Source organism: Rhinoraja longicauda, chromosome 10, assembly GCF_053455715.1.
Source record: "Rhinoraja longicauda isolate Sanriku21f chromosome 10, sRhiLon1.1, whole genome shotgun sequence".
Classification (NCBI taxonomy): domain Eukaryota; kingdom Metazoa; phylum Chordata; class Chondrichthyes; order Rajiformes; family Arhynchobatidae; genus Rhinoraja; species Rhinoraja longicauda.
Genome location: NC_135962.1, coordinates 4,205,237 through 4,226,664, shown reverse-complemented (window position 1 = coordinate 4,226,664; position 21,428 = coordinate 4,205,237). Strand labels below are relative to the sequence as shown.

General features: G+C 48.1%; 1 protein-coding gene across 1 annotated transcript; it reads left to right on the top strand.

The window, feature by feature from the left end:
* Positions 1-5,900: 5,900 nt before the first annotated feature.
* Positions 5,901-14,972, top strand: LOC144597717 (EEF1A lysine methyltransferase 3-like). Its single transcript, XM_078407249.1, has 3 exons — positions 5,901-6,008; positions 9,661-9,772; positions 14,560-14,972. The coding sequence occupies exons 1-3, from the start codon at positions 5,901-5,903 to the stop codon at positions 14,970-14,972; spliced, it is 633 nt and encodes a 210-aa protein (XP_078263375.1).
* The last annotated feature ends 6,456 nt before the right edge of the window (positions 14,973-21,428 follow it).

Sequence of the window (21,428 nt, the reverse complement as noted above, 5' to 3'; positions counted from 1 at the left end):
ATACGTCAGGCACAATGTTGCTCAAGGCAAGGGCACGATCTATCTCATTGAAACACTTCAGTAAAACCTTTGGTAGGTCACTGGTGACGACGCATTCAAAACATTGTGTCTAGTTTTGTTCAGCAACGTTTCCAAAGATACAGTGAACCGACAGTAGCTGTGCAGAAAAGGGATGTGGTGACATATTAACTTTTCAGTTTTAGTTTTAGAGATGCAGTTTTAGGGAAAGATAGTTTAGTTTTAGAGATACAGCACGGAAACAGGCCCTTTGGCCCACCGAGTCCGCGCCGACCAGTGATCCCCGCACACGAACGCCATTCTACACACACTGGGGACAATTTACATTTATACCAAGCCACTTAACACACAAACCTGTACATTCCCTGGAGTGTGGGAGGAAACCAATGATCTCGCAGAAAACCCATGCAGGTCACGGGGAGAACGTACACATTCCATACAGACATCCGTACATTCCGTGGCCGGGATGGAACCCGGGTCTCTGGTGCTGTAAGCGCTGTAAGGCAGCGACTCTACCGCTGCGCCACCGTGGCCGTCCACAGACTGCAAAGGGAACTAAAAAGCACAATCAGACAATAGACAATAGACAATAGGTGCAGGAGGAGGCCATTCGGCCCTTCGAGCCAGCACTGCCATTCAATGTGATCATGGCTGATCATTCTCAATCAGTACCCCATTCCTGCCTTCTCCCCATACCCCTTGACTCCGCTATCCTTAAGAGCTCTATCTAGCTCTCTCTTGAATGCATTCAGAGAATTGGCCTCCACTGCCTTCTGAGGCAGAGAATTCCACAGATTCACAACTCTCTGACTGAAAAAGTTTTTCCTCATCTCAGTTCTAAATGGCCTACCCCTTATTCTTAAACTGTGGCCGCTTGTTCTGGACTCCCCCAACATTGGGAACACGTTTCCTGCCTCTAACGTGTCCAACCCCTTAATAATCTTATATGTTTCGATAAGATCCCCTCTCATCCTTCTAAATTCCAGTGTATACAAGCCTAGTCGCTCCAATCTTTCAACATATGACAGTCCCGCCATTCCGGGAATTAACCTAGTAAACCTACGCTGCACGCCCTCAATAGCAAGAATATCCTTCCTCAAATTTGGAGACCAAAACTGCACACAGTACTCCAGGTGCGGTCTCATTAGGGCCCGATACAACTGCAGAAGGACCTCTTTGCTCCTATACTCAACTCCTCTTGTTATGAAGGCCAACATTCCATTGGCTTTCTTCACTGCCTGCTGTACCTGCATGCTTCCTTTCAGTGACTGATGCACTAGGACACCCAGGTCTCGTTGTACGTCCCCTTTTCCTAACTTGACACCATTCAGATAATAATCTGCCTTCCTATTCTTACCATCAAAGTGGATAACCTCACACTTATCCACATTAAACTGCATCTGCCATGCATCCGCCCACTCACACAACCTGTCCAAGTCACCCTGCAACCTCATAGCATCTTCCTCACAGTTCACACTACCACCCAGTCAGAGTGAGAGCAACTCCTTCAGATGGGCAGAGACAGGAAAAGATTTTCGAAGGACTTGGACACTCGAAGTGAGTCATCTTCATCCAATACTGCATGTCCAGGGCAGTAAGGTCAAGGCAGGACATGAGGTAGCGAGGAGTTCCCCAGCCAGGGGCACCTCCTGTCCTCAACAACGCAGCTGACACATCTCAGGGTAACTTTGTAACGGAGGGTCAAAACGCCAGGCTGTGACAAACTAGCAATCTGAAGGCACTGTGAGCAGTTAAAGTGGGGAGCCAGTCTTCAGCGCAGGCTACTGACGAGAACTCATCAGCAATCAGCAGTCTCAAGGGGTCAACATTACCGAGGAGCCTCTGGGTAAGTTTACTGACTCTGTTGTTGAATACCCCACTCCTTGTTTCCTACAAGCCTCTGACTGTCTCTCTCACTGAGCCTTTAGCTCTTGCTGATGAAGCCCGCCTTCGCACTAATGCGCCCACAATCTGTAGAACTATCTTTACACCTCAGATAGACACAGGATGCTGGAGGAACTCAGCGGGCCAGGCAGAACCTCGGGAGAGAAGGAATGGGTGACGTTTTGGGCCGAGACCCTTCTTCAGAGAGAAAGGACGGGTGACGTTTCGGGTATTGAGACCCCACTTCAGTCTGAAGTAGGGACTCGACCCGAAATGTCACCCATTCCTTCTCTCCCGAGGTGCTGCCTGACCTGCTGAGTTACTCCAGCATTTTGTGTCTAACTTCGATTTAAACCAGCATCTGCAGTTTTTTGGGAGATTGTCTATCTTTAAAGACTGGAACGACTAGGCTTGTATACACTGGAATTTAGAAGGATGAGAGGGGATCTTATCGAAACATATAAGATTATTAAGGGGTAGGAAACATGTTCGTTAGAGGCAGGAAACATGTTCCAAATGTTGGGGGAGTCCAGAACCAGGGGCCACAGTTTAAGAATAAGGGGTAGGCCATTTAGAACGGAGATGAGGAAAAATGTTTTCAGTCAGAGAGTTATAAATCTGTGGAATTCTCTGCCTCAGAAGGCAGTGGAGGCCAATTCTCTGAATGCATTCAAGAGAGAGCTAGATAGAGCTCTTAAGGGTAACGGAGTCAGGGGGTATGGGGAGAAGGCAGGAACGGGGTACTGATTGAGAATGATCAGCCATGATCACATTGAATGGTGGAGCAGGCTTGAAGGGCCGAATGGCCTCCTCCTGCACTTATTGTCTATTGTCTATAAAACAATAAGGATACAACATCATGGTCAAAAAATATGGGTGAAAGTAAACCAGAGCAAAAAAGAGACTACAGACTTTGGTTATTGAGTAGAACTACTACTCGTGGGAAAAAAAGCTGTTTTTGTGGCTGCTTTGACAGTCCGGAGTGGCCTTCCAGAGGGAAGTGCTTCGAAGAGTTTGTGGCCAGGGTGAGAGGGGTCAGAGATGATCTTGCCCGCTCGCTTCCCTTGCGCTTGCAGTGTTACTGCTTAACAGTCTTACTGTTGCTGTTTGCAACAATTATTACTATATGCACTAATGACCTGGAAGAAAGAACCAAATGTTAGCTTTCCAAGTTTATCAACGATATGGAAATACATAGAGGGGCATGTTGTGACGAGGACATTGTCATTTTGCAACAGGAGATAGATTAAGTGATTGGGCAATACCTAGCAAATGGAGCTTAATGTGCATAAATGTGAGGTCGCTTTGTTGGGTAAGAGGAATCAAAAAAGCGCATTATTATCTAAATGGATGCCATATTAGCCTTTAGAGTCCGAGAGTCCTAGAATCATAGAGTCCTGGAATCACAGAAGTCACAGAGTCACAGAGTCATAGTCATAGAGTCACAGAGTCCTAGAGTTAAGAGTCCTAGAGTCATATACTGTTGAAACAGGCCCTTCGGCCATCCCAATCTCTTGCCCATCCCAACCACCATATCCCATCTACACTAGTCTCCCTTGCCTGTGTTTGGTCCATATCCCACTAAACCTGTCCTATCCATGTACCTGTCTGATTGCTTCTTAAACGTTGCGACAGTCCCTGCCTCAACTACCTCCTCCGGCAGCTCCTTCCATACATCCATCACCCTTTGTGTGAAAACGTTACCCCTCAAATTCCTATTAAATCCTTCCCCCTTCACCTTAAACCTATGCCCTCGGTTTCTTGATTCCCCTACTCTGGGCAAGAGGTGTAGATCCATGTCTGGTTTTACTGTTGCTCAAAGACTTGAGTGACTCTGAATATATACTCCCACAAACAAGAGGTTCTATGCATCTATTCCTCTCACAATTTTATATGCCTCTATAAGATCACACCTCGTCCTCCTGCACTCCAGGGAATAGAGTAGACAATAGACAATAGACAATAGGTGCAGGAGGAGGCCATTCGACCCTTCAAGCCAGCACCGCCATTCAATGTGATCATGGCTGATCATTCTCAATCAGTACCCCCGTTCCTGTCTTCTCCCCATACCCCCTGACTCCGCTATCCTTAAGAGCTCTATCTAGCTCTCTCTTGAATGCATTCAGAGAATTGGCCTCCACTGCCTTCTGAGGCAGAGAATTCCACAGATTCACAACTCTCTGACTGAAAAAGTTTTTCCTTATCTCCGTTCTAAATGGCCTACCCCTTATTCTTAAACTGTGGCCCCTTGTTCTGGACTCCCCCAACATTGGGAACATGTTTCCTGCCTCTAACGTGTCCAACCCCTTAATAATCTTATACGTTTTGATAAGATCCCCTCTCATCCTTCTAAGGATGTACCAGCCTACTCAAACTCCCTATAGCTCAGGCCCTCGAGTCCCGGTACCATCCTTGAAAATCGTCTCTGTACCCTTTCCAGATTGACATCTTTCCTGTAACATGGTGCCCAGAACTGAACACAATACTCTAAATGCGGCCTCACCAATGTCTTACTGTATTGACTGTAACATGACCTCCCAACTTCTATACTCAATCTGACTGATGAAGCCTTTTTGACCACCCCATCTACCTATGACCCCACCATCAAGAAACTATGTACCTGCACTCCTAGATCCCTCTGCTCTACAACACTCCCCAGAGTCCTACCATTCACTGTGTGGGTCCTGCCCAGGTTAGACTTTCCAAAATACAACACCTCACATTTCTCAGGTTTAAATTCCATCAACCATTCCTCAGCCCCCCTGGCCAACCGAACACGATCCGGTTGCAATTTTTTGACAAACTGTTTTCACTATCTGCAACACCACCCACTTTTGTATCATCTGCAAACTTGCTCATCTTACCATGTACATTCTCATCCACGGCAATAAAATAACTGCAGAGCTGGTTGGTGTTTAAGCATTGGGAGGTTTTGATCCTGTTGTACAGGGTGTTGGTGAAACCTCGACTGGAATACTGAGCACAGTTTTGGACCCCTTTGCCGTAAAAGTATTCGGCAGCATTGGAGGCAGTCCTGAGGAGATTCATCAGGTAAATTCCTGGAATGTGTAGAAAAAACAAATGCAGATGCTGGTTCAAATCGAAGGTAGACACAAAATGCTGGAGTAACTCAGCGGGTCAGGCAGCGTCTCGGGAGAGAAGGAATGGGTGACGCTTCGAAACGTCACCCATTCCTTCTCTCCCGAGATGCCTCCTGCCCCACTGAGTTACCCCAGCATTTTGTGTCTAAATTCTTGGGATGAGTGGGTTGTCCTATCAAGACCGCACCTGGAGTACTGTTTGCAGTTTTGGTCTCCAAATTTGAGGAAGGATATTCTTGCTATTGAGGGCGTGCAGCGTAGGTTTACTAGGTTAATTCCCGGAATGGCGGGACTGTCATATGTTGAAAGACTGGAGCGATTAGGCTTGTACACACTGGAATTTAGAAGGATGAGAGGGGATCTTATCGAAACATATAAGATTATTAAGGGGTTGGACACGTTAGAGGCAGGAAACATGTTCCCAATGTTGGGGGAGTCCAGAACCAGGGGCCACAGTTTAAGAATAAGGGGTAGGCCATTTAGAACGGAGATGAGGAAAAACTTTTTCAGTCAGAGAGTTGTAAATCTGTGGAATTCTCTGCCTCAGAAGGCAGTGGAGGCCAATTCTCTGAATGCATTCAAGAGAGAGCTAGATAGAGCTCTTAAGGATAGTAGAGTCAGGGGGTATGGGGAGAAGGCAGGAACGGAGTACGGATTGAGAATGATCAGCCATGATCACATTAAATGGCGGTGCTGGCTCGAAGGGCCGAATGGCCTCCTCCTGCACCTATTGTCTAATTGAATAATGAGCATGGTCTTCCCAGATCAGAACTACCCGCTGCTGCCCAACGGTACTGAGACGCCCTCACGTCCGGCTGCCACGAGGGAACGGCCAAGTCATCGCGGACGATGCAAGCGCTGGAGGAGAAGACGCCTGCGTGCAGCTCTGAATCCAAGATGGAGCCCAGCAAACTGGAGAGCCGCTACCATTTCTGCGGGAAGGCTTTGAAGATCACTCGGGACTTCAGCAACAACCTCGGCATATCTGCGATAATCTGGGAATCGGTAAGTGAATGAGTGAAGAGAATGATCAGCCATGATTGTTGTGATATTGCTGGGACTACTTTGTTGTATCACAAGGACTACTTTGTTTGCCTGTGTAGTAATGTGTATATAAGAGATTGGGGTGATTAGGTGGTCACTCTGGTTCCAGGTGGCTACGGAATAAAGAGTCTGGAGTTAAGCTCCAGCATTGTAACCTTTTACACACGTGTACTTGTGGTCCGTCCAGGGTCATAACAAAGGTACAACAGATACCGGACCACGAAGTACAACAATGATCACATTGAATGGCGGTGCTGGCTCGAAGGGCCGAATGGCCTCCTCCTGCACCTATTGTCTATTGTCTAAGTGCACCATTTTGATGGGATGTGTTCAAGAGCTGGAAAGCCATCCTGCAGTTTCTCCTTCCTCTTTTCACTGGGCCGACTGGGCTTACATTTTAATGTAAGAAAACAACTCCAGATGCTGGTACAAATCGAAGGTATTTATTCACAAAATGTTGGAGTAACTTAGCGGGTCAGGCAGCATCTCGGGAGAGAAGGAATGGGTGACGTTTCGGGTTGAGACCCTACTTCAGACATTTTAGTTTAGTTTAGTTTAGAGATGCAGAGTGGAAACAGGCCCCTTCGGCCCACCGGGTCCGCGTCGACCAGCGATCCCCGCACATTAACACTATCCTACACCCACTAGGGACAATTTTTACATTTGCCCAGCCGATTAACCTACAAACCTGCACGTCTTTGGAGTGTGGGAGGAAACAGAAGATCTCGGAGAAAACCCACGTAGGTCACGGGGAGAACGTACAAACTCCGTACAGACAGCACCCGTGGTCGGGATCGAACCTGGGTCTCCGGCGCTGCATTCGCTGTAAGGCAGCAACTCTACCGCTGTGCCACCGTGACTGCCATCTGGGATTCACTGGAATTTAAAAAGATGAGAGGGGACTTTATAGAAACATATAAAATTATTAAGGGATTAGACACGCTAGATGCAGGAAACATGTACCCCATGTTGGGGGAGTCCTGAACGAGGGGGTCACAGAATTTAAGGGGTAGTTTAAGAATATGGGGTAAGGCCATTTAGGACTGAGATGAGGAAAATCTTTTTCACCCAGAGAGTTGTGAATCTGTGGAATTCTCTGCCACAAAAGGCAGTGGAAGCCAATTCGCTGGATGTTTTCAAGAGAAAGTTAGATTTAGCTCTTAGGGCTAACGGAATCAAGGGATATGGGGAGAAAGCAGGAACGGGGCACTGGATGGTCAGCCATGATCATATTGAATGGCGGTGCTGGCTCGAAGGGCCGAATGTGGCCTACTCCCACTCCTATTTTCTATGTTTCTATGTTTCACTCAGACCTCCGATTCTGAATGAATTAATAAAAAATGGACTGCAGAGATGATAAATAGGGTACGCTGTGTTCAGGAAGCTTTTAACCAGCACCTGAGGCCCAGGGATGGAAAGTAGAAAGCCAGAATGTGGATCTGGGAAAGCTGCAAATCCACAACATGGTTGCCTGGAAATTATAACACCTGCTATGTTCTGGCAAGGAGGCAGGGCATGGATTCAGGGGAAGACAGGAAGAGGACACCTCGAAACGTCCCCCATTCCTTCTCTCCAAAGATGCTGCCTGAGTTACTCCAGCATTTTGTGTCTAGCTGGCATCTTCTGGTGGGTAGAATCTTAGTTTGTACCAACGGCCTGGTTTAACTCCATGTTGGCCTTGGTTGACCAATATTCTTGTTAACATATATTGCCAGATGACTATATTTCCAACTTTTGAATGGTAGGGGTTACAGATGGTTCTTGGGAATGGAACCACATCGTAACTGGTGGACAATAGACAACAGGTGCAGGAGGAGGCCATTTGGCCCTTCGAGCCAGCACCGTAATTCACCATGATCATGGCTGATCATCCACAATCTGTACCCCATTCCTGCCTTCTCCCCATATCCCTTGACTCCGCTATCGTTAAGAGCTGTATCTAACTCTCTTTTGAAAGCATCCAGAGAATTGGCCTCCACTGCCTTCTGAGGCAGAGAGTTCCAGAGCTTCACAACTCTCTGGGTGAAAAAGTTTTTCCTCATCTCCGTTCTAAATGGCCCACCCCTTATTCTTAAACTGTGACCCCTGGTTCTGGACACCCCCAACATCGGGAACATTTTTCCTGCATCTAGCCTGTCCAATCCTTCAAGAATTTTAAATGTTTTTATAAGATCCCCACTCATCCTTCTAAATTCCAACAAATACAAGCCCAGTCGACCCATTCTTTCATCATATGTCAGTCTCGCCATCCTGGGAATTAACCTGGTGAACCTACGCTGCACTCCCTCAATAGCAATAATGTCCTTCCTCAAATTAGGAGACCAAAATTGCACACAATACTCCAGGTGCGGTCTCACCAGGGCCCTGTACAACTGCAGTAGGACGTCCTTGCTCCTAAACTCCAATCCTCTCTCAATGAAGGCCAACATGCCATTAGCTTTCTTCACTGCCTGCTGTACCTGCATGCTTACTTTCAGTGACTGATGTACAAGCACACCCAGGTCTCGTTGAACCTCCCCTTTTCCTAATCTGACACCATTCAGATAATAATCTGCCTTCCTGTTCTTGCCACCAAAGTGGATAACCTCACATTTATCCACATTATACTGTATCTGCCATGCATGCATCTGCCCATTCACCCAACCTATCCAAGTCATGTTTCCTGCCTCTAACGTGTCCAACCCCTTAATAATCTTATATGTTTCGATAAGATCTCCTCTCATCCTTCTAGATTCCAGTGTATACAAGCCTAGTCACTCCAGTCTTTCAACATATGACAGTCCCGCCATTCCGGGAATTAACCAAGTAAACCTACGCTGCATGCCCTCAATAGCAAGAATATCCTTCCTCAAATTTGGAGACCAAAACTGCACACAGTACTCCAGGTGCGGTCTCACTAGGGCCCTGTACAACTGCAGAAGGACCTCTTTGCTCCTATACTCAACTCCTCTTGTTATGAAGGCCAACGTTCCATTGGCTTTCTTCACTGCCTGCTATACCTGCATGCTTCCTTTCAGTGACTAATGCACTAGGCCACCCAGATCTCGTTGTACGTCCCAACTTGACACCATTCAGATAATAATCTGCCTTCCTATTCTTATCACCAAAGTGTATAACCTCACACTTATCCACATTAAACTGCATCTGCCATGCATCCGCCCACTCACACAACCTGTCCAAGTCACCCTGCAGCCTCATAGCATCTTCCTCACAGTTCACACTACCACCCAGCTTTGTATCATCTGCAAATTTGCTAATGGTACTTTTAATCCCTTCATCCAAGTCATTAATGTATATTGTAAATAGCTGCGGTCCCACTAGTCACTGCCTGCCATTCTGAAAGGGACCCATTTATCCCCACTCTTTGCTTTCTGTCTGTCAACCAATCTTCTATCCATGTCAGTACCCTACCTCCAATACCATGTGCTCTAATTTTGCCCACTAATCTCCTATGTGGAACCTTGTCAAAGGCTTTCTGAAAGTCAAGGTACATCAAATCCACCGGCTCTCCCCTGTCAATTTTCCTAGTTACATCCTCAAAGAATTCCAGAAGATTTATTGTTAAACGTTGTGGATCCACCAGCTCTGATGTCAACCCAACATTGTCTTCCAGGGCCTTGTTCTCTGCCGGTACTTCCAGCAAGAAAAGATCGATTTTTCAGGGAAGAAGGTGATTGAATTGGGATCCGGCACTGGGATCGTGGGAATCCTTGCCACGCTGCTGGGTGAGTAGGTGGAAGCCACTGCCCAACGGCACTCCGTGTGCCTGTGCCTTTCTCTTCCTTGTGCAGGAAGGAGCTGCAGATGCTGGATTAAACTGAAGGCAGACGCACAATGCTGGAGTAACCCAGCGGGACAGGCCGCATCTCTGGAGAGAAGGAGGAATGGTTGACGTTTCGGGTCGAGACCCTTCTTCAGACCCGAAACGTCACCCATTCCTTCTGTCCAGAGATTCTGCCTGTCCCGCTGAGTTACTCCAGCATTATGGGTTCCTTGCTATTCAAATGTCTGTATGAATGTCTCTTAAGCGTTGTAATTGTATCTAACGCCACAATCTCCTACGGCAGTGAGCTCCAGATACTCTGTGCTTGTAAAATAAGACTTGCCCCTCCCTCACCCTCTTTAAAACTTTCCTTAAACTTATGACCTATTGATTTTGATGCCCCTGTCATGGGACAATGTTTTTGACTATCTATGCCTCTCATAATCTTCCATCCTTCAACCTCACCACTCACCGCTCAGCCCTCTTCACTGCAGGGAAAACAAACCTAGTCTGTCCAACCTCTCCCCGCATCACAAGCTCACGAGTTATAGGAGCAGAATTAGGCCATTCGGCCCATTGAGTCCACTCCGCCATTCAATCATGGCTGATCTCTGCCTCCTAATCCCGTTCTCCTGCCTTCTCCCCATAACCCCTGACACCTGCTCTAATTAATAATGTGTCTATCTCTGCCTTAAAAATATCCACTGACTTGGCCTCCACAGCCCTCTGTGGCAATAAGTTCCACAGATTAACTACCCTCTGACTAAAGAAGTTCCTCCTCACCTCCTTTCTAAAAGAGTGCCCTTTAATTCTGAGGCTGTGACCTCTGGTTCAAGACTCTCCCACCAGTGGAAACATCCTCTCCACATCCACTCTATCAATGCCTTTCACTATTCTGTAAGTTTCAATGAGGTCCCCCCTCAACCTTCTAAACTCCAGCGAGTACAGGCCCAGTGCTGTCAAACGCTCATCATCTGCTAACCCACTCATTCCTGGGATCATTCTTGTAAACCTCCTCTCCAGAACCAGCACATCATTCCTCAGATATGGGACCCAGATTTGCTCACAGTACTCCAAATGCGGCCTCACCAGTGCCTTGTAGAGCCTCAGCATTACAATCTCTGTTTTTGTACAGCAGTCCTCTTGATATAAGTCCTCTTGATATTCAGTCCTCATTGAATTTGCCTTCCTTACGACCGGTTCGACTTACAAATTAGTTCCCAAGTCTCTTTGCACCTCTCCAGAGCCAACACATCCTTCCCCAGCTATAGGGCCCAAATTTGCTAACGTCTTCCAATTTAGGCAGCGTCCTGGTGAAATTGCCTCCAGCCTCTCTCCAAAGTAATCCCTTGGCATTTATCCAATATATGGCAAGCAGAACGGCGTATAATACTCTAATAATACTCCGTGTGGCCTAACCAGTGATTTGGTGAATGTTGCTTCAATGTTCCTCATGGAATTAAGTCCTATCTTCTCAACAGTTCAGGGGAAGATGGCTTCTTCTGAAGTTCCTCCAGGTTTATCATTGAGCATCTTGTATCAAAGGCCTTGCTTCAGATCTTCCGGCCTTTGTGTTGACTTCCTCGAACACATTCCTATCTCTGAAAGCTCTACGACCAGATATACCTCTGTCTCCTAGTTTTCTTACAGATGTTATCCAGTAAATAGTTTTTGCATCTTTTCCAGTGTCTCGACAATACAGAGGTTGGGGCTCTTCAAAATGCTCCAAATATGGTCTAATGTTGAACTCTTTTTTTATTCCGTACTTCCCGAAGTGGATCCCAGTCCTTATAGACTTCCCTTTACAAGGTCATAAGTTCATAAGTGCACAATTAGGCCATTTTTTTTCAGGTCTACTCCGCCACTCAATCATGGCTGATCCATCTCTCCCTCCTAACCCCATTCTCCTGCCCTCTCCCCATAACCTCTGACACCCGTACCAATCAGGAATCTGTCTATCTCTGCCTTAAAAATATCCATTGACTTGGCCTCCACCACCGTCTGTGGCAAAGACTTGAAATTCCTCCTCATCTCCTTCCTCAAAGAACGTCCCTCTATGCTGAGGCTATGCCCTCTGGTCCTAGACCCTACCACTAGTGGAAACATCCTCTCCACATCCACTCTATCCAGGCCTTTCACTATGCAGTACGTTTCAATGAGGTTCCCCCCTCAACCTTCTAAACTCCAGCGAGTACAGGCCCAGTGCTGTCAAACGCTCATCATAGGTTAACCCACTTATTCCTGGGATCATTCGTGTAAACCTCCTCTGGACCGTCTCCAGAGCCAGCACATCCTTCCTCATATATGGGGCCCAAAATTACTCACAGTAATCCAAATGCGTCCTGACCAGCGCCTTCTAGAGCCTCAGTATTACATCCCTGTTTTTGTATTCTAGTCCTCTCAAAATAACTTTCGATCTTGTTTCTTTTGGAGTTCTGTCTCTCCCTCTGCTCCTCCATCCATTGAGACTCTTAAGTTGGACTTCCCCTGCCTCCATCAACCAGTTTCTTTCTCTCTCCTATATGCTCATTTGAGGGCGTGCAGCGTAGGTTCACTAGGTTAATTCCCGGAATGGCGGGACTGTCGTATGTTGAAAGGCTGGAGCAATTAGGCTTGTATACACTGGAATTTAGAAGGATGAGGGGGGATCTTATTGAAACATATAAGATAATTAGGGGATTGGACACATTAGAGGCAGGAAACATGTTCCCAATGTTGGGGGAGTCCAGAACAAGGGGCCCCAGTTTAAGAATAAGGGGTAGGCCATTTAGAACGGAGATGAGGAAGAACTTTTTCAGAGAGTGGTGAAGGTGTGGAATTCTCTGCCTCAGAAGGCAGTGGAGGCCAGTTCGTTGGATGCTTTCAAGAGAGAGCTGGATAGAGCTCTTAAGGATAGCGGAGTCAGGGGGTATGGGGAGAAGGCAGGAACGGGGTACTGATTGAGAATGATCAGCCATGATCGCATTGAATGGTGGTGCTGGCTCGAAGGGCTGAATGGCCTACTCCTGCACCTATTGTCTATTGTCTATTGCCTATTTCTCCCTACCTTGACTCCCCTATTTTCCTTCCACCTTGGGTTGCCAACTGTCTCGTATTAGCCGGGACATCCCGTATTTTGGGCTAAATTGGTTTGTCCCATACGGGACCGCCCTTGTCCCATATTAGGCCCGGGGGGCGCTGTAGGCCCGGATGCTATAGGCCCGGATGCTATAGGCCCGGGTGCTGTAGGCCCAGACGCTGTAGGCCCGGATGCTGTAGGCCCGGGCGCTGTAGGTCTGGACGCTGTAGGTCCGGACAGTATAGGCTCGGGCGCTGCCTAACGGAGGTTGCTTAGCAACCCGCCTCTCGGTCCAGGCGGCCACCATTGGTGGAACGGGAGCACGTGGCCCCTGGCTGTATGAGGTCACGTGGGGCGCGGGGCGGTGACGTCAGCTTGCCCCTTATTTGGGAGTGAGATAGTTGGCAACCCTACTTCCACCCCCATTCCCATCCACCTTGTTTACATTTCACTCCCAATCTTCCTTCCTTACCCGGTTCCACATCTGCACACTTTTGGCTCCACTTCCCTCCAGTCTTGGTTACTATCTCTTGTCTCCCCCACCTGACTTTCCGCTCCTCACCCTTATCCACCCATCACTTGCCACGTTGTGTCCTGCCACTGCCCCTCATCTGTCTCTCCCAGCCTTCTCCCCTGTTCTCCCTCAGTGTGAAGAAGGGTCCCGACCCAAAATTTTGATTGTCCATTTCCCTCCACAGATACCGTCTGATCTATTGATTTTAGTTTGGTTTAGTTTAGTTTAGTTTAGAGATACAGCGCGGAAACAGGCCCTTCAGCCCACCGGGTCCGCGCCGACCAGCGATCCCCACACACTAACACCATCTTACACCCACCAGCGACAATTTTTACATTTACCAAGCCAATTAATATACAAACCTGTACATCTTTGGAGTGTGGGAGGATACCGATGATCTCAGAGAAAACCCACGCAGGTCACGGGGAGAACGTACAAACTCCATATAGAGCGCGACTAAATTTCTTTAGACAGAGGGTGGTGAATCTGTGGAATTCTTTGCCACAGCGGGCTGTGGAGGCCAAGTCAGTAGATATTTTTAAGACAGAGATAGATTCTTGATCAGTGCGGGTGTCAGGGGTTATGGGGAGAAAGCAGGAGAATGGGGTCAGGAGGGAGAGATAGATCAGCCGTGAGTGAATGGGGGAGTAGACGATGGGCCGAATGGCCTAATTCTGTTCCAATCACTAAACAAAAACTAAACTAAAAACAGCTTTAGAAATCAGAAGGATTTGTAGCTCAAGGAACATAATCTTCCACCACATTAGTGTGGGCCAATCATGCCCACGGGTCACATGATCTCTTTGGCTAACTCTACTTGGACAACTGCATTTGTCAAATCCTTTGCTGGAAGAACAGGGTGGCGCAGCGATAGAGTTGCTGCCTCGCAGCGCCGGAGACCCGGGTTCGATCCCGACTACGGGCGCCGTCTGTACGGAGTTTGTACGTTCTCCCCGTGACCTGCGTGGGTTTTCTCCGAGATCTTCGGTTTCCTCCCACACTCCAAAGACGTACAGGTTTGTAGGTTAATTGAATGGGTAAAATGTAAAAATTGTCCCTAGTGGGTGTAGGATAGTGTTAGTGTGCGGGGATTGCTGGGCGGCGCGGACTCAGTGGGCCGAAGGGCCTGTTTCCGCGCTGTATCTCTAAATCTAAATCTAAAACCTTGGCCTCACAGGTGGAAACGTCACCCTGACAGACCAGCCCTCCGTTCTGTGCCAGATCGAGTTCAACGTGGCCACCAACGTCCCCGAGTCCAACCGGTCCCGGGCGGCCGTGTGCCCTCTCCGCTGGGGCGAAGACCAGAGCGAGTTCCCCGCCGACTTTGACGTGGTCCTGGGCTCGGACATCGTCTACAGCCCGCAACATTTCGAAAGCCTGATTCAAACTCTGCGGCACCTGAGTAGCCCCACCACTGTCATTTACATCTGCTCCAAGATGCGGGAGACCATGGGAGCCAAGGACTTCCACGAGAAGCTCCTCCCTCAGTACTTCGACTGGGAAATCGTACACAGGAACGAGGAGAAAGAAATCAACGTGTACAGAGTGACCAAGAAGAACCCAGGCCCCAACGATCAGCCACTGCCCTGAGCACTGATCCTGCCAACCCGCCTGCCAATAAATAGTCCGAGACAATCTTCCACATGTTTCTCTTTTCTTGTTGCTCCTTCCCTCTGACTTCTGTGCAGGATGGAACTGCAGATGCTGGTTTACACGGAAGGTAGGCACAAAATGCTGGAGTAGCTCAGCGGGACAGGCAGCGTCTCTGGAGAGAGGGAATGGGTTTCGGGTCGAGAATCTGACGAAGGGTCTCGACCTGAAACGTCCACTTGTTCCAACTCGCTGAGTTACTCCAGCTTTTTGTGTCTCTCTGACTCCTGCTTTCCTCTCTCTCACTCCTCTCCCAGCTCTAGGCCTCCCACAGCCTCCAAATCTGGCAGGGATTGTCCATGCGGATGAATATCGTGGCACTCCTGCTCGCTTAGTGCAGACCTCTGCACCCTGTGTGTGGTAGGAGGGAACCACAGAACGAGACAGCACAGAAACAGGCCCTTCAGCCCACCTTGTCCCTGCCAACTAAATTGGCATTCTGGACTGGTCCCTTTTGCCTGCATTTGACCTCTCACCCTCCAAGCCCTTCCCATCTGTATATTTATGGATCTATTTATTCTTGATTAGTGCGGGTGTCAGGGGTTATGGGGAGAAGGCAGGAGAATGGGGTTAGGAGGGAGAGGTGGATCAGCTACGATTGAATGGTGGAGTAGACTCGAAGGGCCGAATGGCCTAATTCTACTCCTTTTTTTAATGCAGGAAAAATGTTCCCAATGTTGGGGGAGTCCAGAACCAGGGGCCGCTGTCTAAGAATAAAGGCGAGGCCATTTAAAACTGAGGTGAGAAAAAACTTTTTAACCCAGAGTTGTGAATTTGTGGAATTCTCTGTCGCAGAAGGCAGTGGAGGCCAATTCACTGGATGAATTTAAAAGAGAGTTAGATAGAGCTCGAGGAGCTAGCGGAATCAAGGGATATGGGGAGAAGGCAGGCACGGGTTACTGATTGTGGATGATCAGCCATGATCACAATGAATGGTGGTGCTGACTCGAAAGGCCAAATGGCCTCCTCCTGCACCTATTTTCTATGTTTCTATGACTTCTGAACATGAACTATCCAAATGTCTTTTGTAGTAGTAATTGTATCCGCTTATAAATTTTCCTCTCATAACTCATTCCATATACGGACTACCTTCCAAGTGAAAATGTTGCCCTGAGATCCCTCTTAAATCTCTCCCCTCTCGCATTGAGCCTGTGTTTTAGCTTTAGAATTCTCCACCCGGCAAGACTGTGAGCATTCACTTTATCCATGTACCTCACGATCGTTTAACATGTCAATAAGGTCACCCCTCAGCCTCCTCTGCTCCAAAGAAAAATGAATCAGCCTGGGTCACATGGAGAATCTCCTCTGTACCTTTACCAGCTTAATGACATTCTTCCTCTAGCTGAGTGACCAGAACAAGATTCAAGATTCAAGATCAAGATCAATTTATTGTCACGTGCACCAATTAAGGTGCAGTGAAATTTGAGTGACCATACAGCCACACTAAGTGAAAAGCAACAAGACACACAGCCACATAACATAAAATGTAACATGAACATCCACCACAGTGGATTCCACATTCCTCACTGTGATGGAAGGTAATAAAGTTCAACCATCTTCCTCGTTGTTCACCTGCGGTCGGGGCTGTTGAACCGTCCGCAGTCGCCACTGCCGACTGTCCGAGGCCCTCGCGTCGGGACGATCGAAACTCCCGCGTCGGGACGGTTGAAACTCTCTCCGCGGCATGGAGCTCCCGAGTCGGCCTCTTCTTACCAGAGACCGCGGGCTTCACGATGTTAAAGTCCACAGGCCCCGCGGTTGGAGCTCTCCACAGTCGATCCCCGGCAAAGGATCGCAGCTCCACGATGTTAAAGTCCGCGCCGCGCCCGCGGCATGAAGTGCCGGGCCGGTCTCCAGGAAAGGCCGCCAACTCCTCGATGTTAGGCCGCAGTGGGGACGGAGATACGATACGGAGAAAAATCACATCTCCGTCGACGTAAGAGATTGAAAAAAAGTTCCCCCCAATTACCCTCACCCCACACATAAAACAAACCAAGGAACACACAGCACACAGCATTCCAAGTGCGGACTGACCAACGACTTCTCCAGCCGCGGTACGATCAAAGATACAAGAGGAACAAGATGGACCACTCCGTTGAAATCGCCTATACTGAAGTGTAGTACGCAAAGGAGTGGAACGTCCGCCATTTTAGTAGGCAAAACCCGCCGTTCGTTATGCCTCTCGCAGTGTAATCAGTGTTTTGGGGTAACAGTATGTGTGATGATACCATTAAAATGCAGAATATATCTCATCTATCAATTCACAGATTTCTGTTATTTTTCTTTTTAAACGTTTCTGCAAGTTTCTGCCTACTAAAATAGTGCCATGACATACTACGGTTTTTAGGGTCGAGTGGTCTATCTTGCTCCTCTACTATCTTTGGTGTCCCAATGTTCATCCTCAATACCCTTCCCATTGAAGGCAAGCATGTGAAACGCCTTCTGTACCTCCCTGTCCACCTGACTCAGCACTTTCACAAAACCTTGCACCTTGCACTCCCAGACCTCTCTGCTCTGTAACATACTCCAGGGCTCTACCAATTACCGAGCAAGTCCCCTGTTTTGACATCTCACCGTCAGAGAGCCTTACAGCATGGAAACAGCATGAAGAAGTGTCTCGACCTGAAACGTCACCCATCCCTTCTCTCCAGAGATGCTGCCTGTTCCGCTGAGTTACTCCAGCATTTTGTGTAAGAAAATAACTGCAGATGCTGGTACAAATCGAAGGTATTTCCACAGAGACCGTTCCCTCCGTAACTCCCTGGTCCACTCGTCCCTTCCTACCCAAACCACCCCATCCCCGGGCACTTTCCCCTGTAACCGCAGGAGATGCAACACCTGTCCCTTTACCTCCCCCCTCAACTCCATCCAAGGACCTAAATAGTCTTTCCAGGTGAGACAGAGGTTCACCTGCACCTCCTCCAGCCTCATCTATTGCATCCGCTGCTCTAGATGTCAACTTCTTTACATCGGCGAAACCAAACGCAGGCTCGGCGATCGCTTTGTTCAACACCTTCGCTCAGTCCGCCTTAACAAACCTGATCTCCCGGTGGCTGAGCACTTCAACTCCCCCTCCCACTCCCAGTCTGACCTTTCTGTCATGGGCCTCCTCCAGTGCCATAGTGAGGCCCACCGGAAATTGGAGGAACAACACCTCATATTTCGCCTGGGCAGCTTGCAGCCCAGCGGTATGAACATTGACTTCTCCAACTTTAGATAGTTCCTCTGTCCCTTTCTTCCCCTCCCCCTTCCCAGATCTCCCACTGTCTCCACCTATATCCTTCCTTTGTCCCGCCCCCCTGACATCAGTCTGAAGAAGGGTCTCTACCCGAAACGTCGCCCATTCCTTCTCTGCTGAGATGCTGCCTGACCTGCTGAGTTACTCCAGCATTTTGTGAATAAATACCAGCATTTTGTGTCTACCTTCGATTTAAACCAGCACCTGCAGTTCTTTCCTACACATGGAAACAGTCCCTTTGGCCCAACTTGCCCACTCCAACCAACAGGCCCCATCTACACGAGTCTCGCTTGCCTGATATCCCTCTAAACCTTTCCAATCCATGTACCTGTCCAAATGTCTTTTAATGTTAGTCACATAAATGCTGGAGTAACTAGGCGAGACTGGCAGCATCTCTGGAGAGAAAGAGTGGGTGCCGTTTTGGGTCGAGACTCTTCGTCAGAGGTTCAGGGGAGAGTGAGTCTAGAGGTATGGAAGGGTAAGGTGTGAAAACGACAGGTCAAAGTAAGAACATTGAATTCTCTAATTTTAGGTAACTAACCTACAAACAGCTCTCCCCTTCTCTCCCACATTTCGCCACCCCCCCCCCCCCCCCCCTCACTTGTGCCCCACTTGGATAAGGCAGAGATAGACAAATTCTGGATTAGAATGGGTGTCAAGGGTTATGGGGAGAAGGCAGGAAAATGGGATTAGGAGCCAGAGATCAGCCATGTTTGAATGGTGGAGTAGACTCGATGGGACGAATGGCCTAATTCTACTCCTATAAACTTAGTTTTGTTTAGTTTAGTTTAGAGATACAGCGTGGAAACAGGCCCTTCGGCCCACCGGGTCCACGCTGACCAGCGATCCCCGCACACTAACACTATCCTACACCCACCAGGGACAATTTTTACATTTACCAAGCCAATTAACCTACAAACCTGTACGTCTTTGGAGTGTGGGAGGAAACCGAAGATGTCGGAGAAAACCCACGCAGGTCACGGGGAGAACGTACAAACTCCGTACTGACAGCACCCGTAGTGGGGATGGAACCCGGGTCTCCGGCGCTGCATTCGCCGTAAGGCAGCAACTCTACCGCTGCGCCACCGTGACCGCCCTAACTTGTGAACCTGTTTGTCAAACATCTCTTGAATTCATTGTTTTAATGAATTGTGTGTTGCCTCCACTTCTTTTGTCGGATCTAACTTGCTCACCAGCCCTTAAAGAAATTGATGTGTGCAAGGAAAGAGACTTAAAAATTGCACTCAGGTTAAATACTGTCAATGTTGAAAATTTGAAATGAGATCGGAAACACATGTTCTGATGCGAAAGTAAGTGAGCAGTTAATTCTGTTTCTCTTCTCCACGGAAGCTGCTTGGCGGACTAGGTATTTTCAGCATTTTCTGTATTTGTGTTCGGAGACACAACTTGGAGACACAGCGTGGAGAAAGGCTCTTCGTCCCACCTACTCCCCTCTGACCAGCGATCACCTGTACACTAGTGTAGGGGAAAAAACCTGCAGGTGCTGGTTTAAATCGAAGGTAGACACAAAATGCTGGAGTAACTCAGCGGGTCAGGCAGCATCTCTGGAGAGAAGGGATGGGTGGCGTTTCGGGCCCACTCCCCTGACATCTGTCTGAAGAAGGGTCTCGACCCGAAACATCGCCCAGTCCTTCTCCCCAGAGATGCTGCCTGACCCGCTGAGTTACTCTAGCATTTTTTGTCTACCCGTACACTAGTTCTACCCTACACGCTAATGACAATTTACAGAAGCCAATTAACATAAAAACCTGTTGGAAGGAACTACAGATGCTGGTTTACACAGAAGATAGATACAAAAAGCTGGAGTAACTCAGTAGGTCAGGCAGCATCTGTAAATTGAATTGAATTCATTTTATTAGCCAAGTATGTATACATACAAGGAATGTGCCTTGGTGCTTTGCTCGCAAGTAACAACATGACATACAGTGAACAATTAAGAATAAAACATTTCTAACTTAAACATGTGAAGAATGAAATAAAATACCAGAGCAAAGGGAGGCTCTGGAGACAAGGAATAGTTAACGTTTCGAGTCGAGACCTTTCTTGAGACTGAGAGAGAGTCGGGGGAGAGGGGAGCGAGAGATATGAAAAGGTACATGGAACAAATGAATGAAAGGTGTGCAAAAGAACAAATCAAAGTCAGCAGCGATGATCAAGGAAAGGTGGAGCCCACAATGGTCCATAGTTGGTTGTGGGGAAGGTGATAACGAGTGAAACTCGGCAGAACGACAGTGAAACTAGTACAACGACTAGGGTGCGGGAGAGATGGAGAGAGAGATGATCCTGGATGGAGCCAGTCCTCCTGATGAGTTTGTTGATCCTATTGGTGTCCGCGGCCTTCGCCCTGCTGCCCCAGCACACGGCAGCGAAGAAGATGGCACTGCCCACCACCGATTGGTAGAACATCTGCAGCATCTCACTGTAGACATTGAAGGAGCGGAGTCTTCTCAAAAAGTACAGCTGGCTCTGTCCCTTCTTGTACAGGGCCTCAGCGTTCCTGGACCAGTCCAGTTTACTGTTCAGGTACACTCTGAGGTATTTGTACTCCCTGGTAAACTACACATAGAAACATAGAAAATAGGTGCAGGAGTAGGCCATTCAGCCCTTCGAGCCAGCATCGCCATTCAATGTGATCATGGCTGATCATCCACAATCAGCACCCCTTTCCTGCCTTCTCCCCATACCCCTTGATTCCGCTAGCCCCAAGAGCTCTATCTAACTCTCTTTTGAATGCATCCAGAGAATTGGCCTCCTCTGCCTTCTGTGGCAGAGAATTCCACAAATTCACCACTCTCGGGGTGAAAACGTTTTTCCTCATCTCAGTTCTAAATGGCCTCCCCTTTATTCTTAAACTGTGGCCCCTGGCTCTGGACTCCCCCAACATCTGGAACATGTTTCCTGCATCTAGCTTTTCCAATCCGTAATAATTTTATATGTTTCTACAAGATCCCCTCTCATCCTTCTAAATTCCAGTGAATACAAGCCCAGTCGTTCTATTCTTTCATCATATGACAGTTCCGCCATCCCGGGAATTAACCTCGTGAACCTATGCTGTACTGCCTCAATAGCAAGAATGTCCTTCCTCAAATTAGGAGACCAAAACTGCACACAATACCGCAGGTGTGGTCTTACCAGGG